Here is a 13,856-nt window from a genome sequence, read left to right as displayed (position 1 = left end):
TGTCAGGATTTAGTAGGAATATGAACACTGAAATGAAAAAAATATATATTCAGATTAAAACTGCACTATGAAACCATACAGCTTCCTGTGTTGCTTACACTGCAGACATTGCTATCTGAAATTAAAATGTCTGCAAACTTTGATAAATACACTTACATATTATAAATCAATGTACAAAATAAACTTATGAAACGTTCAGAGATGCAATTTTGGGGCACAAATCGTCGCCCCAATGTTGGATATCAGCAGACACAGACTTATGATCGCCCTACTGAAACGATGACAATTTTATACATCAACCTAGTATTTAACCCACAGAAATGATAACAATGTAAACTATAAATATTAATTTAACAATGCGTTGTACTAAAATATAATTTAATTTGATTTTTCAGCAATTTTTCTGAACTGTTACGACAAAGGCAGCCAAAATGGCTGATGTCACTAACCTCAACAAAAAACAAGCATACATGTAGTAACAAATACTGATATTTTAGAACATTCCCAGACGGGCTTTTTTGGGTACAAAATGGTCAATTTCGATTCACAGATGACAAATCTGTCAACTAATATTTTATTGAAAAAATATCATAATGTTCCCACCAAAATCCATTCCATGTTGCATTCATCATTCAGTGAGGTCACTGGACCACATTAAGATATTTAAAGCTATAGTAATTTGTACACAATTGCACAATCCAGCGTTCTGATTGCTTGATAATTATCTTGACCAAGGTCAAAGAGCACAGTTTTAGGTCAACTTGTGTATGAAAAAAACATGGTGGATATTGTATTGCATCAAGCGTTTTGCATTCGACCAAAAACATTGCTTATGAATAAACTAAGCTAAATTATACTTGCATTTCATGACAATCTAACAAAATGATTTTTTGTACGTTATTATAATCATGACTGGTTAATATAATCAACAACTTGTGAAATACAGCACAATTGTGCTACCGGGATCTAAACAATGCATTCATGTTTTCTTTATTTGAACTTCTTTTAGACTACATATGCACGTATACTTTTCATTATCAACAAAATTAAAACAAATGCTTAATACATTAGAATCTGAGTAATTTTAAATATCATGTGATAATACCAACATTTGGTTACTACTTAAAGAGAAACTAAATAGAGCCTAATTTGGTGTTTGTATTTATCAAGTTATGTATATTGATTATAAATTTGAAAAAAAATTAAAAAAAATGATTATCTTCAGAGTTATGACGATTTAAATCTGAGAAACCATAAACCTGTGAAGGACTTCCGTTTGCGCCATTTTGCCATAAAAAACGCCCTCATGAGGTATAAACAGGAAAGGTAACAAAGCATGATGACAAAATAGTATCTGATTAAATACTTAGGGAGCCATAATTGGCTGGACTAGTGAATTGACTTCTAGTCTAGGTTGTTTCAACTTTTACGTTAATGTTATTTACAAGCATATCAACATGCAAACTTTACGGATGTGCGATTGATCGAGACAGGCATTTTTTTTGTCTAATAAATGATGTTTCCAGTACTGCACTGTGCGTGCAAATTATTTCAAAGTCTGGATGCTGAAGCATGCAATCTTGGGTTCGTAGGGTGGTGGTGGAAACATTTTCGCCCATGCATTCACGGGCCTGCACTGGAAAATCATAGGACAAATGTCACAAGAACACCAAGCAGATTGTTCACAGACTTCCGTGTAATTTGAAAGAAAACTATCATCCGAACAAGGGGCATCGTCGAAGATATACTCTCATCACTCACACTGGACTGATCTGAATCTTCACAGTATACTGTACTTCCCTGATCATAAGCCCGGAGGAAAAAGGGATGTAAGGGAAAAGTAAGGGATGGGCTTATACCCAAGGACCACCTCAGAAAAGATGATTTTGTTTTGGGGTTAAACACTGTAACCATCTTGCCAACATCGAAAAAAAAAAAATACTTCTTTCTGAAAAAACTTACAATGAAGAAACAAACATGTTCATAAAAAACACACACATTTTATTACAATACGATTTACATACCATCTGAATTTATGGTGAAATAATGGGTAGGGTCTGTGAGGAAACAGTCAAAGGCATTTATCATTATCTTTGTTTTGGTACGTTTTCGATCGTACGCAAACTCTCGGCGCAAAGCAATTTTTCACCATAAGGTTTTTCAGCACGATTTGACCTGAAACAACTTCCTTTGACTTACAGGTCATGTCTTTCATTAATCAATCAAAATGATGTGTCGTAATGATGAAATTTTCCGATTATTGACGATGATTTTTTAACGCAATGCGGAAGTGAATTACAGCAATGTTAAGATGCGATTCACAATTTTCGAAAATTGTTTGAAAACAACGGTTAATAGTAACCATAGGTAAACTGAGTGTGGAGGAAGAATTTAAACACCTTTCACGGTCGCCAAAATGTCACATCATTCAAACCCTAGGCCTTTCATGATAGTCTCAAAGTAAGCAGTGCCCAATACCAGGTAAACTACTTAACGATCACATTTTTGGCTTTTCGAAAGCTACTACTCAAAGAAATATGGATTACTCCAGTATTGCGAGATCGGGGTTCATCCTAAGTAAATGACAGAATAGAAAGGATACGAACCACGTTGTGTACTTTCGCCATGCACTTTGAAATTAATGCGAGTTTTTATTATGACTGTTATGAAATGAAACACACTTTTTACACGCATATCTTAAAGAATATCGTTGACGCCCAGTAAAAACACTCTGGGCTTAAAATTGTGAATGCCCTCAATTCGATAAATACCTAGTAAAAATAGAGGGATGGGCTTCATACTCGGGAGGGGCTTACGATCGGGGAAGTATGGTACTTTAACGCTATTGGGCTTCCACTCTCAGAATACCGTGGGGCTCATCGAGAGAGTGCTGTCCGGCTGGGACAACAGGTCCAGAAGATCCGGCAATTCCCCTGGGAACTCAACTAGAAGGTCCAGCAACATTAGGACCAGACCTTCACTGGGCAATTGGGGCCACCAGTGTCAGAAGGCAGGTAGGCTCGAGTCATAGTTTCTCCAACACTTGGTGCACTAGTTGGACGGGTGGAAAGGCGTAAGCATCCATGGGACTCCAAGAGATCGATAGAGCGGAGTTGGCTGGCGAGCTTCACAAGGGAGTCGGTCGCACCACGCCTGAGAGGGGCGGACAAGCCTTGCTTTGTGTCGAACCCAGAAAAAACTAGATTGCTGGATGGTATGGGGTTGGACTTGAGAATATTTATTAAAAAGCCCAACTCATGGAGGAGCATTTGCGTTAATCGATCGTACATGCTCCGCTAACACCAATCTGATTAAAATCTGATGTAGGTATGAGACTAATTTTTTTTTTATTATTATTTTTTAATAACCCTTTATATTATATTTATTTGTATTTTCGTTTGAATATGTTGATTTTTTTGTTTTTTCTTGCCGTTAATCAGGATTCCGAATTTGAGGTGAGTTTTAGTCACTTTTACAAAAACTTAATTATCTTTTATGAGCAATCACGATTGATGTATGTAATTCATTTGATAACCTTGTATTACCACAGGTAAGGTGACGTTACTCGATCATGTTAACGAGTCGCATTCGACGCAATATAAGTCATGCGTGCATGTTGTTTCGACTGTATTTATATTTAGCCTTTCGACGACATTCTCTACTCCCATCTTAATCGTTAAACTATCCAAGCGCCTGTGAGTAACAGTAACAGTTTTGTCTTCATGTCGTGACTGTGACCTATATGAATAAACAAGTAACACAAATCATTTATTTGCTGAGTCAATTTTTGTTATTGCGATATATTAAATGTGCACATTTCCCATTTCTTTAAGGTGTGCAAGATGGAGGCATTAACACATCTGTTATCAAAAAACAATGTCCAAGCCATCCTGCCAACTGAATTTGGTTAAATCACTAGTCTACCCGTGTATAATTCAGGAACCTGGTTCTGTTATCATAGTTTCACCTGTGGTGTCATTAATGAAAGTTCAGGTAAGATTTCCACTCAACATTAAAATCATAGTTTGCATTCTATGTGTTATAAATTATAGAAGTTCATGTTGAATGTTCGATTGAATGCGGTTTCATATTTTCTGATAAAATGCGAATAATTTTTAATGTAGGATATATGTGAACATATTCCCCCACTACTGCATGTGTACAGAGCTGTGTTGGTTCATTTAGTTATTTGGGCAATTCATTATAAAAGTGCTCATTTCAGTGTACATGTTTTATTAGAGAATTTTTTTCAAAATCAGGAAATGATTAGATTTGTACACGTTTACCTTCAAATAATAATTTCTGTGATCTTTTTTGTAGAGGTGAAAAACTAGATGACAGCCAAAAAAGCAGGCGCAAGACACAACAAAGTGCATTCAAGGAATTTTTCTAGCATGTTGGAAAACTACACTGTTTTACCTAATGTTACAGTCCTTGCACTGACCACAACTGCCTCAAAGTCTCTACAGTCCAAGTTGAAAGACAGCCTCATTTCATTATTCCAGATTGCAAGACAATAAACATTTGCCCAAATAGGGAACATTGGATTGTCAGTCATAAAGACTCCTAGGGACAGTGCATGGTTGACAAGCTAAGAGAAGAGAAAGATACTTTCCCACAGACAATTATTTATTGTTCATTAGCTCTTTATCATTATTTCTAGTATTCCCAGTCAGTTCTTTATATGCGAATGTACTATAGGGAAACTGGCAGTATTGTACAAGAATCGTATCCAAAAGAAATAGCTAAAGTGTCCAACTGAAGTTTGAGATTAATATTTTGCCACACAGCCTTTGGTATGGGCATTTTTATCAAAACAACTCATGTACTCAATTTAGATCCCCCTTTTTTTCAATATTGAAAGTTGAGTTGGTAGAGATGATGAACCATCTCAGCAGTCTTGTTTTATCATGTAAATTAAAAAATTATATAATAAATGTAACAGTATGTAGGAGGGTTAATTTATTTGAAGATTTTGCATCAAATGAAGACATCAGTGACATGAAGAGCAATAAACCACATCACCTAAATAACTGACATCTTGGTATATTAAGCCATTAAATTATTTTCCAGCTGTTTTCATAAGCATAACATGCTCATCTACTTAAAGAAAACAATTGACAGAACAAGGTTTATTTAAGTATCAATAAATATTTATGTTTGTCAATCACTAATTTACTGAAAATACTCTTATAAAAATAACAAAAGTATTTGGCAGTTATTCATCACAGTTTTAGAATTCAACAGGGATATGTGGCTACCTACTATTAGTTAATTGTGATGGTACTGTTTACCAAAATATACAACTATTCCAAAATGCCTGTTGAGAATTTTAGTTAAATAACAAATTGATGGATACTAAAGATACCTGGTGGATCTTTTCTTTGTGTTACCAAAGATATAAACTATAAGACATTTTGCATCAAAAACATTGACTAAAAAATAGATGGACATAGAGAAGAACAATGAAGTCATCAATAATTATAAAAAAAAACAGAACTGGTATGAAAAATAATTATAGTACAGCATCATGTCCAAGAAAATACTAATTAACATGTGCTGCTGCATTAATCTAAATTAAACGTAAATTGTATGAAATTTGCATTACAAGAGTTGGCAAAAGTACACTGTGCTTGCAGCCTCTCAGCTGAGATAGCTGTGCTGTTAGTAATGCACATCAATAAATATAATATAAGTGATTAACATAAATATTATGTAAATTATATAAATGTATACTATCGACACGCGAATACTAGTAGTTGGTTTCTAAAACTGAATCCACAAACAACACATCATCTGCCCTGGAGGATAATTGTTTCTGGGGTGTCACGTTCTTCCTGAAAAAAAAAAACATGGAACACTGTGAATTGATAGTGTTGTTGGCCCGATCATAAACATGCGTGTTGACAGTGACCAATCTGTCAACCGGGAGCAGTAGAAAAAGCATCCATACTTCATAAATTCTTAGTTTACAAACGATCGACTAAAAGGAATTTCAAGTAATGATCAGGATTGGGATAAAACGACTTGAAGTTGATACCGGATCACAGACGCCGATCCAGAGGCAAAAAACAACATTACTGGCACATGTAATTCATCTGCCACCAAACAGAAATGAAATACAATCAAGGCCAAACTGGTTAATGAATGCTACTTACTTGTTATTTTAGACAATGATCCATCATCGAAAAAACTGCGTTGTTAATAAGTTGTATGAGGTCCAGCTTACGCAAAAGTACCTGCCGTATGCCGCCATGTTTTGAGTCATGCTCAGATGCGTTTGTAACCCGTGATCTGACTGGCTGGTTCCTGGGCGAGATTTGTATGAGATTTGTATAGGCATTGAGTCAGATGTAGTTAGAGGCGACTGGGACACGATTTTCTAAGAACTGATTTGCGGCAAGAAAAACCAAAAAAATTGACATATTCAAACTAAAATACAAATAAATATAATATAAAGGGTTATAAAAAAAAAAAAATAATAATAAAAAAAAAAATCAATAACTACATCGGATTTTAATCAGATTGCGCTAACACCTCCCTGTCTCAGTTGTGGCATAACCAGTTGTCAAGGTATGGGTCCAGATAAACTGACAACCATTGGCGCCGTGCACAAAACGAAAGGTAGGGCAGTAAACTCGTAACTTGCCCCCTAAGGGGAATCTGAGATACCGGCTGCAAGAGTGGTGAACGGGATGGGGATGAGGAAATATGCATCGCTCAACTCCAGTGATGCCAGCCAATCGCCCTAGTGCACTGACAGAAGCACCGAAGTTGGTGTTTCCATCTGGAATCGATTGAGTTCCACAAACCCGTTCAGCCACTTGAGGGATAGGACAGGACACCGACCAACCCCCCTCGAACTCTTGGTAACGAGGAAGATGTGGGAATAGAACCATAGATTTAAATGGCGTACCGTCTTCAGAAGGCTGGCTACTTCCTGCCGGGTTGGTTCCGCCTTGACCTTGTCCCTCAGTAGAAGACAAGCTGGTGTGTGCTGCTTGAGGTGCAGACGTGGGTTCAGAGCTAGAGCTCTCCGAACTCCAGCCTCCAGCGCAGGAGGACAAAGACAGGAGACTGAGCCCGAGGACTTTTGGGGGGGGACCCGGAGTCTTACCACCATCCCTAGTGAGTAATAGATAAAATGTATTATTTCCACGGATTTTCTGGTAGGTGATGTAGTAAACCAACTAGTCCATGTTCCATCATTAAATCAAATCAATGTCTAGTCTTTGTCCCAAAGGTGAATCAAATCAATATCTAATCTACGTTCCAAGGTTGAATCAAATCAACGTATAGTCTATGTTTCAAAGACGAATCAAATCAATATCTCATCTAATGTTGCAAGGTTGAATCAAATCAATGTTTAGTCTATGTTCCAAGGTTGAATCAAATCAACATCTAGTCTATGTTCCAAAATTGAATAAAATCAATGTCTAGTCTATGTTCCAAAATTGAATAAAATCAATGTCTAGTCTATGTTCCGTGGTTTAACCAAATCAATGTCTAGTCTTTGTCCTAAAGGTGAATCAAATCAGTGTCATTTTTTTTTCCAAAGTGAATCAAATCAATATCTAATCTACGTTCCAAAGTTGAATCAAATCAACGTGTAGTCTATGTTTCAAGAATGAATCAAATCAATATCTCCTCTAATGTTGCAAGGTTGAATCAAATCAATGTCTAGTCTATGTTCCAAGGTTGAACCAAATCAACGTCTAGTCTATGTTCCAAAAATGAATAAAATCAATGTTTAGTCTATGTTCCAAGGTTGAATCAAATCAACATCTAGTCTATGTTCCAAAATTGAATAAAATCAATGTCTAGTCTATGTTCCAAAATTGAATAAAATCAATGTCTAGTCTATGTTCCGTGGTTTAACCAAATCAATGTCTAGTCTTTGTCCTAAAGGTGAATCAAATCAGTGTCATTTTTTTTTCCAAAGTGAATCAAATCAATATCTAATCTACGTTCCAAAGTTGAATCAAATCAACGTCTAGTCTATGTTCCAAAACTGGATCAAATCAATGTCTAGTCTATGTTCCAAGGTTGAATCAAATCAACGTCTAGTCTATGTTCCAAAACTGAATCAAATCAATGTCTCATCTAATGTTTCAAAGGTTAATCAAATCAACGTCTAGTTTATGTTCCAAAACTGAATCAAATCAATGTCTAGTCTATGTTCTATAAGGTTGAATCAAATCAATGTCTCAAATCAATGTTAATCAAATCTCAGGGATCTGCCCATGCTGGTCGGCACCAGTCGCTAGCGACTAGCACTCAGAATTTCCGACCAGGACATTGCGATCTTCCTCAAAACCCTCAAAGGCAAAGTCAGCGTCACTGTTGCCGTCCAACAAAATCCAGCTTTTTCCTGAAGTTCATTGATGTCGTCACACACAATTTGGATTTTAATCAATGGATTTCGTTGTCTGTCATATCTAATCACAATTAAGAGACAAGAAAAATTACTCTGTTCTATCATCTTTGACCTTTGTGCATCTGCTTTACTGATTAGCTACGAATGACATCACTACTAGAGTTTCATCATAGAGGTCAAGACATCGGCGTGACATTGCAAAATTGCTGGCTCCAGTTATTGATTCACAAGCTGCTACCAAATATTTTATAAAGCCGAAATAACATGATTTTAACCACTCTCCGGGTTGATACAATATTGAAACATTGGTTTCATTGTCGATGACGCTAAAGTCGAACAAGTGCGACACTTGATGCTGTAAGATTTGCTTGTATTGTTTCTAAGAAAAAACAAACAAAGACTTAATCAGAATCACAACAGACTGCAAGGAAGTCAACTGTTAATACAATAAACAAAAAATAGATTTTAGAAAAAGACTGGGCATATGCCCGGACATGACCTCAATTTCTTTATTGTATCTAAAATTGGGGTGGGCGTTTGCCCGGGCATGTGCGCTTACCCGGACAACTACGATAAACAGAAGGAAGGTTCACTATTGCAGAATTTATTTCTGTGAAGGGATGCATCAAGCTGTGGTTTGTTTAATCTGCACTTGCCCTCGAGCGTAGTAACCATCATTGATGTTTTTGGCCTTATGAATCATTCATAAAATTAAATTCATAAGCTATATTTAGTCAGCGATACAAGAAATGCTTATTTCTCACCATTAACGTATTTACCAGCATAAAAGGAAACAGACTAAATTCTTGTTTCCACTTTGGTCGTAACAAACAGACGACATGCTTTGAAAAAAAAATGGCTGCCAGGTCAGAGGTCAATGTCTCAAAATGCTTATTTTAGATGTGATTGCAAAGTGTATATATTTTTTCACTTTAATCAAAGCAGATTAATTTTACCTTAAAATATTTAAAAAAAAAGTTAAATTAATTAATTAAAAGTAGTTAAATTGTAGCTAGTAGGATGGCAAAATGAATATTAATTAGCTCATGTGCATTAATGAGCTAATGAATATTAATTAGCGACACTCAGATCAGGCTGGGCAGAACCTTGTAGTCTATATTCCAAGGTTGAATCAAATCTATTAATCATTAAGATATGATACAACATGTGCGAAAGGGCTCATTACTCACTTGTTTGTGAAAATTTAGCAGACTGCAAAAGCTGTAGATGGTAGGACGAAGAAGGCTGTTCAACTGTCTTCAGAACATGAAGTGATGTCTCCTTCAGAATGGATAACGGATGAATTTTTCCACCTGAAATTCAAAATCACAAAAATTATACATTCAAAAATAGTAATACTGCTGTCTCTCCTGACACAGAATAGTAGTCGAAGAAACTCTATTCCATGTACATGTACTTTGTAGTTTTGGACAATGAGTCACGGTTCTTTTAAACGGTATTTTTGAAATTAGATGAAGTATAAGATCATTAATTTGGCTCAGTCAGACACAATCAAAATTTAAACTTTAGGTATATGAACCAAACTGACATGACATATTGTATTCCAATATGTATTATGTTTTTGCAAATATGATTGAAAATGGTTCCCAAGCCTTGAAGATATTATAGTAGTATGGCCAAAAAGCAAGATGGCCGCCAGTCAGCCATCATTGATTTGATTGTAAAACAAATTGTCAGGGGCATGTAGTCTGAAATGTATAATGTATATACCAAATTTGAACAAAAACTGACAAAGCATGCATAAGATACCACATTTTCAACAACAAAAAATGGCTGCCAGTCAGCCATCTTGGATTGAATCAGTAAACCACTGCATGTGCATATGTATCAGATAAAGTACTAGGCACATGCAAAGAACAGATTTGGTCCACAGGGTTCTGAAATATGACTCTGGACGGATAGACAGACAGAAGGACAGATAGAGATGGAATTACAAGTTCCTATTTCGAACGTTGTTCGAATGGGGACTAAAAATGAAATACACAGCCTATATAGTGTAAAAATTTCAGAGCGCACCATGAGCAGGTGTAAACTTGTTATCTTATCAGAAACCATCAATTCAGAGTGCCATGTGTGCAGGTGAAAACTGCTTATCCAATTAATCCAAACTATCTTTCAGGGTGAATTATAGTACATACATGTAATACAAATAAGTTATCCAATCAGAAACAGAGTGTCAATTATTAGGAACTTAATACTGTAAAGGGGTTAATTATTCACTGGGTTTTAATTTGGCTTTTTTCGCTGACTGGAAAATGCGCTAAATTAAAACCCAGTGAATATGTAAAATTGAGCATGGAACACATTATACAAATGATAAAACCGTGAATTTTAAACCCACTAAATATGCCTGAAACGTTAAATCAGTGAAATTTAAACCCAGTGAAAATTAGTCATTTTACAGTATACAACAAAACTGTGTACATTATCATCTTGACTAAATTCTCACCTTCCCTTATATATTTCACCAATTCAATAGGTTCATTTCCTAGAAGACCTGGTTCCATCTCTATCAACTCGTGTATTTGATCCAATGAAAACCAACGAACTGAGTCTTCCAACTCCAATCCTGCTGACTTACTAGCACCATGTTTCTTGTTCATTGCAGGCTGGGCATAGAAAGTAATTTGAAGTGATGCCTGGTGGAGGTCTGGCAGTGAAGTTTGATGAATTCGAAGAATACCAGTCAGTTCAGCATTAACTCCAGTTTGCTGTGAGCAAAAACATTCATTTCTTACTCTCTTACTTTCCAAGCAATCTGACAAGATTTTAACCATAAATGACAAAAATGTTCCCCAAAAAATAGAGGTTCACAAGTGACAAGAGAACCATCCCAGGTAGGTGTGTGGTATGAATAGTAAGGCAATCCTGCATATGATTTTGGAGAAGAAGTCTTTTGACTAAAGAAAGTTGATGGGCGACATACGACAGGTGGACGATAACAGGTGTCGGCAACCTATGAGCTCACTCGGTCATCTATGATGACAACAGAGCTAAAAAAGTATGCTTATTAACCAAGCTTATTATGTGCAGAGAGTGTGAAATCCGTCCACAAAACATAGCCAGACAGATCTCAGCAAAACCGTGTACGTGATATGAAGTTGCAAACATTTGCAATGTCATTTCAAATTCTAACTAATTTATGCATAGAAATGTGTTTCACCTGAGTTAATAGCAGCAGTTTGAATCAGCTCTAAAATTAGTATTTATGATACCAATGCATCCCTGTAACCATAAATAGTGATGGTTCAAAATAACTTGTGGTAATTGCTGTTCATGTGATCTTATTATGCAAATGTGCCAGAATGTTCTATAATGGCTTGAATACGCACTCACAAATTACAATCACTTCCTTAGTTTTTAGCTATTAGAAGCTATGAAATGTATACATATCCTCTTTGTACCCACTCCTAGATATCTTCTGTGTACCAACTCCCAGATATCTTCTGTGTACCAACTCCCAGATATCTTCTATGTACCCACTTCTAGATATCTTCTATGTACCAACTCCTAGATATCTTATATGTACCAACTCCTAGATATCTTCTATGTACCAACTTCTAGATATCTTCTATGTACCCACTCCTAGATATCTTCTATGTACCAACTTCTAGATATCTTTTATGTACCAACTCCTAGATACCTTCTATGTACCAACTCCTAGATATCTTCTATGTACCAACTCCTAGATATCTTCTATGTACCAACTCCTAGATATCTTCTATGTACACACTCCTAGATATCTTCTATGTACACACTCCTAGATATCTTCTATGTACCAACTCCTAGATATCTTCTATGTACCAACTCCTAGATATCTTCTATGTACCAACTCCTAGATATCTTCTATGTACCAACTCCTAGATATCTTCCATGTACCAACTCCTAGATATCTTCTATGTACCAACTCCTAGATATCTTCTATGTACACACTCCTAGATATCTTCTATGTACCCACTCCTAGATATCTTCTATGTACCAACTCCTAGATATCTTCTATGTACCAACTCCTAGATATCTTCTATGTACCAACTTCTAGATATCCTCTTTGTACCCACTCCTAGATATCTTCTATGTACCAACTCCTAGATATCTTCTATGTACCAACTCCTAGATATCTTCTATGTACCAACTCCTAGATATCTTCTATGTACCCACTCCTAGATATCTTCTATGTACCAACTCCTAGATATCTTCTATGTACCCACCCCTAGATATCTTCTATGTACCCACCCCTAGATATCTTCTATGTACCAACTCCTAGATATCGTCTATGTACCCACTCCTAGATATCTTCTATGTACCAACTTCTAGATATCTTCTATGTACCAACTCCTAGATATCTTCTATGTACCAACTCCTAGATATCTTCTATGTACCAACTTCTAGATATCCTCTTTGTACCCACTCCTAGATATCTTCTATGTACCAACTCCTAGATATCTTCTATGTACCACTCCTAGATATCTTCTATGTACCCACTCCTAGATATCTTCTATGTACCAACTCCTAGATATCTTCTATGTACCCACTCCTAGATATCTTCTATGTACCAACTCTTAGATATCTTCTATGTACCCACTCCTAGATATCTTCTATGTACCAACTCCTAGATATCTTCTATGTACCCACCCCTAGATATCTTCTATGTAGCAACTCCTAGATATCTTCTATGTACCCACTCCTAGATATCTTCTATGTACCAACTTCTAGATATCTTCTATGTACCAACTTCTAGATATCTTCTATGTACCCACCCCTAGATATCTTCTATGTACCCACTCCTAGATATCTTCTATGTACCAACTCCTAGATATCTTCTATGTACCCACTCCTAGATATCTTCTATGTACCAACTCCTAGATATCTTTTATGTACTAACTTCTAGATATCCTCTATGTACCCACTGACTTCTAGATATCTTCTATGTATCAACTCCTAGATATCCTCTATGTACCAACTCCTAGATATCCTCTATGTACCCACTTCTAGATATCTTCTATGTATCCACTCCTACATGTAGATATCTTCTACTAGTATTTACCCACGACTCCTAGATATCTTCTATGTACCAACTCCTAGATATCCTCTATGTACCAACTCCTAGATATCCTCTATGTACCCACTTCTAGATATCTTCTATGTATCCACTCCTACATGTAGATATCTTCTACTAGTATTTACCCACTGACTCCTAGATATCTTCTACTAGTATTTACGCACTGACTCCTAGATATCTTCTATGTATACACTCCCAGATATCTTCTATGTACACACTCCTAGATATCTTCTATGTACCCACTCCTAGATATCTTCTATGTACCCACTCCTACATGTAGATATCTTATACTAGTATTTACCCACTGACTCCTAGATATCTTCTACTAGTATTTACCCACTGACTCCTAGATATCTTCTATGTACCCACTCCTAGATATCTTCTATGTACACACTCCTA

At 36.2% G+C, this 13,856-nt stretch overlaps 1 protein-coding gene across 2 annotated transcripts in view; it reads right to left on the bottom strand.

Moving 5' to 3' along the window:
- Positions 1-13,856, bottom strand: part of LOC102807058 (uncharacterized) — a 97,072-nt gene that overhangs the window by 69,511 nt on the left and 13,705 nt on the right. For both annotated transcript variants that reach the window (XM_085491432.1, XM_085491433.1), the window contains exons 2-3: positions 10,848-11,109; positions 9,568-9,690 (exon numbers count right to left, since the gene is read on the bottom strand). In XM_085491432.1, the coding sequence (XP_085347558.1) occupies positions 9,568-9,690; positions 10,848-11,109 (385 nt within the window). The remainder of the gene's footprint in view (positions 1-9,567; positions 9,691-10,847; positions 11,110-13,856) is intronic.

This window comes from Saccoglossus kowalevskii, chromosome 16 (assembly GCF_978046115.1).
Source record: "Saccoglossus kowalevskii chromosome 16, keSacKowa6.1, whole genome shotgun sequence".
In the NCBI taxonomy this organism is placed as follows: Eukaryota; Metazoa; Hemichordata; class Enteropneusta; family Harrimaniidae; genus Saccoglossus; species Saccoglossus kowalevskii.
The sequence above is the reverse complement of the archived record's forward strand: the minus strand, read 5'-3'. Positions and strand labels throughout refer to the sequence as shown.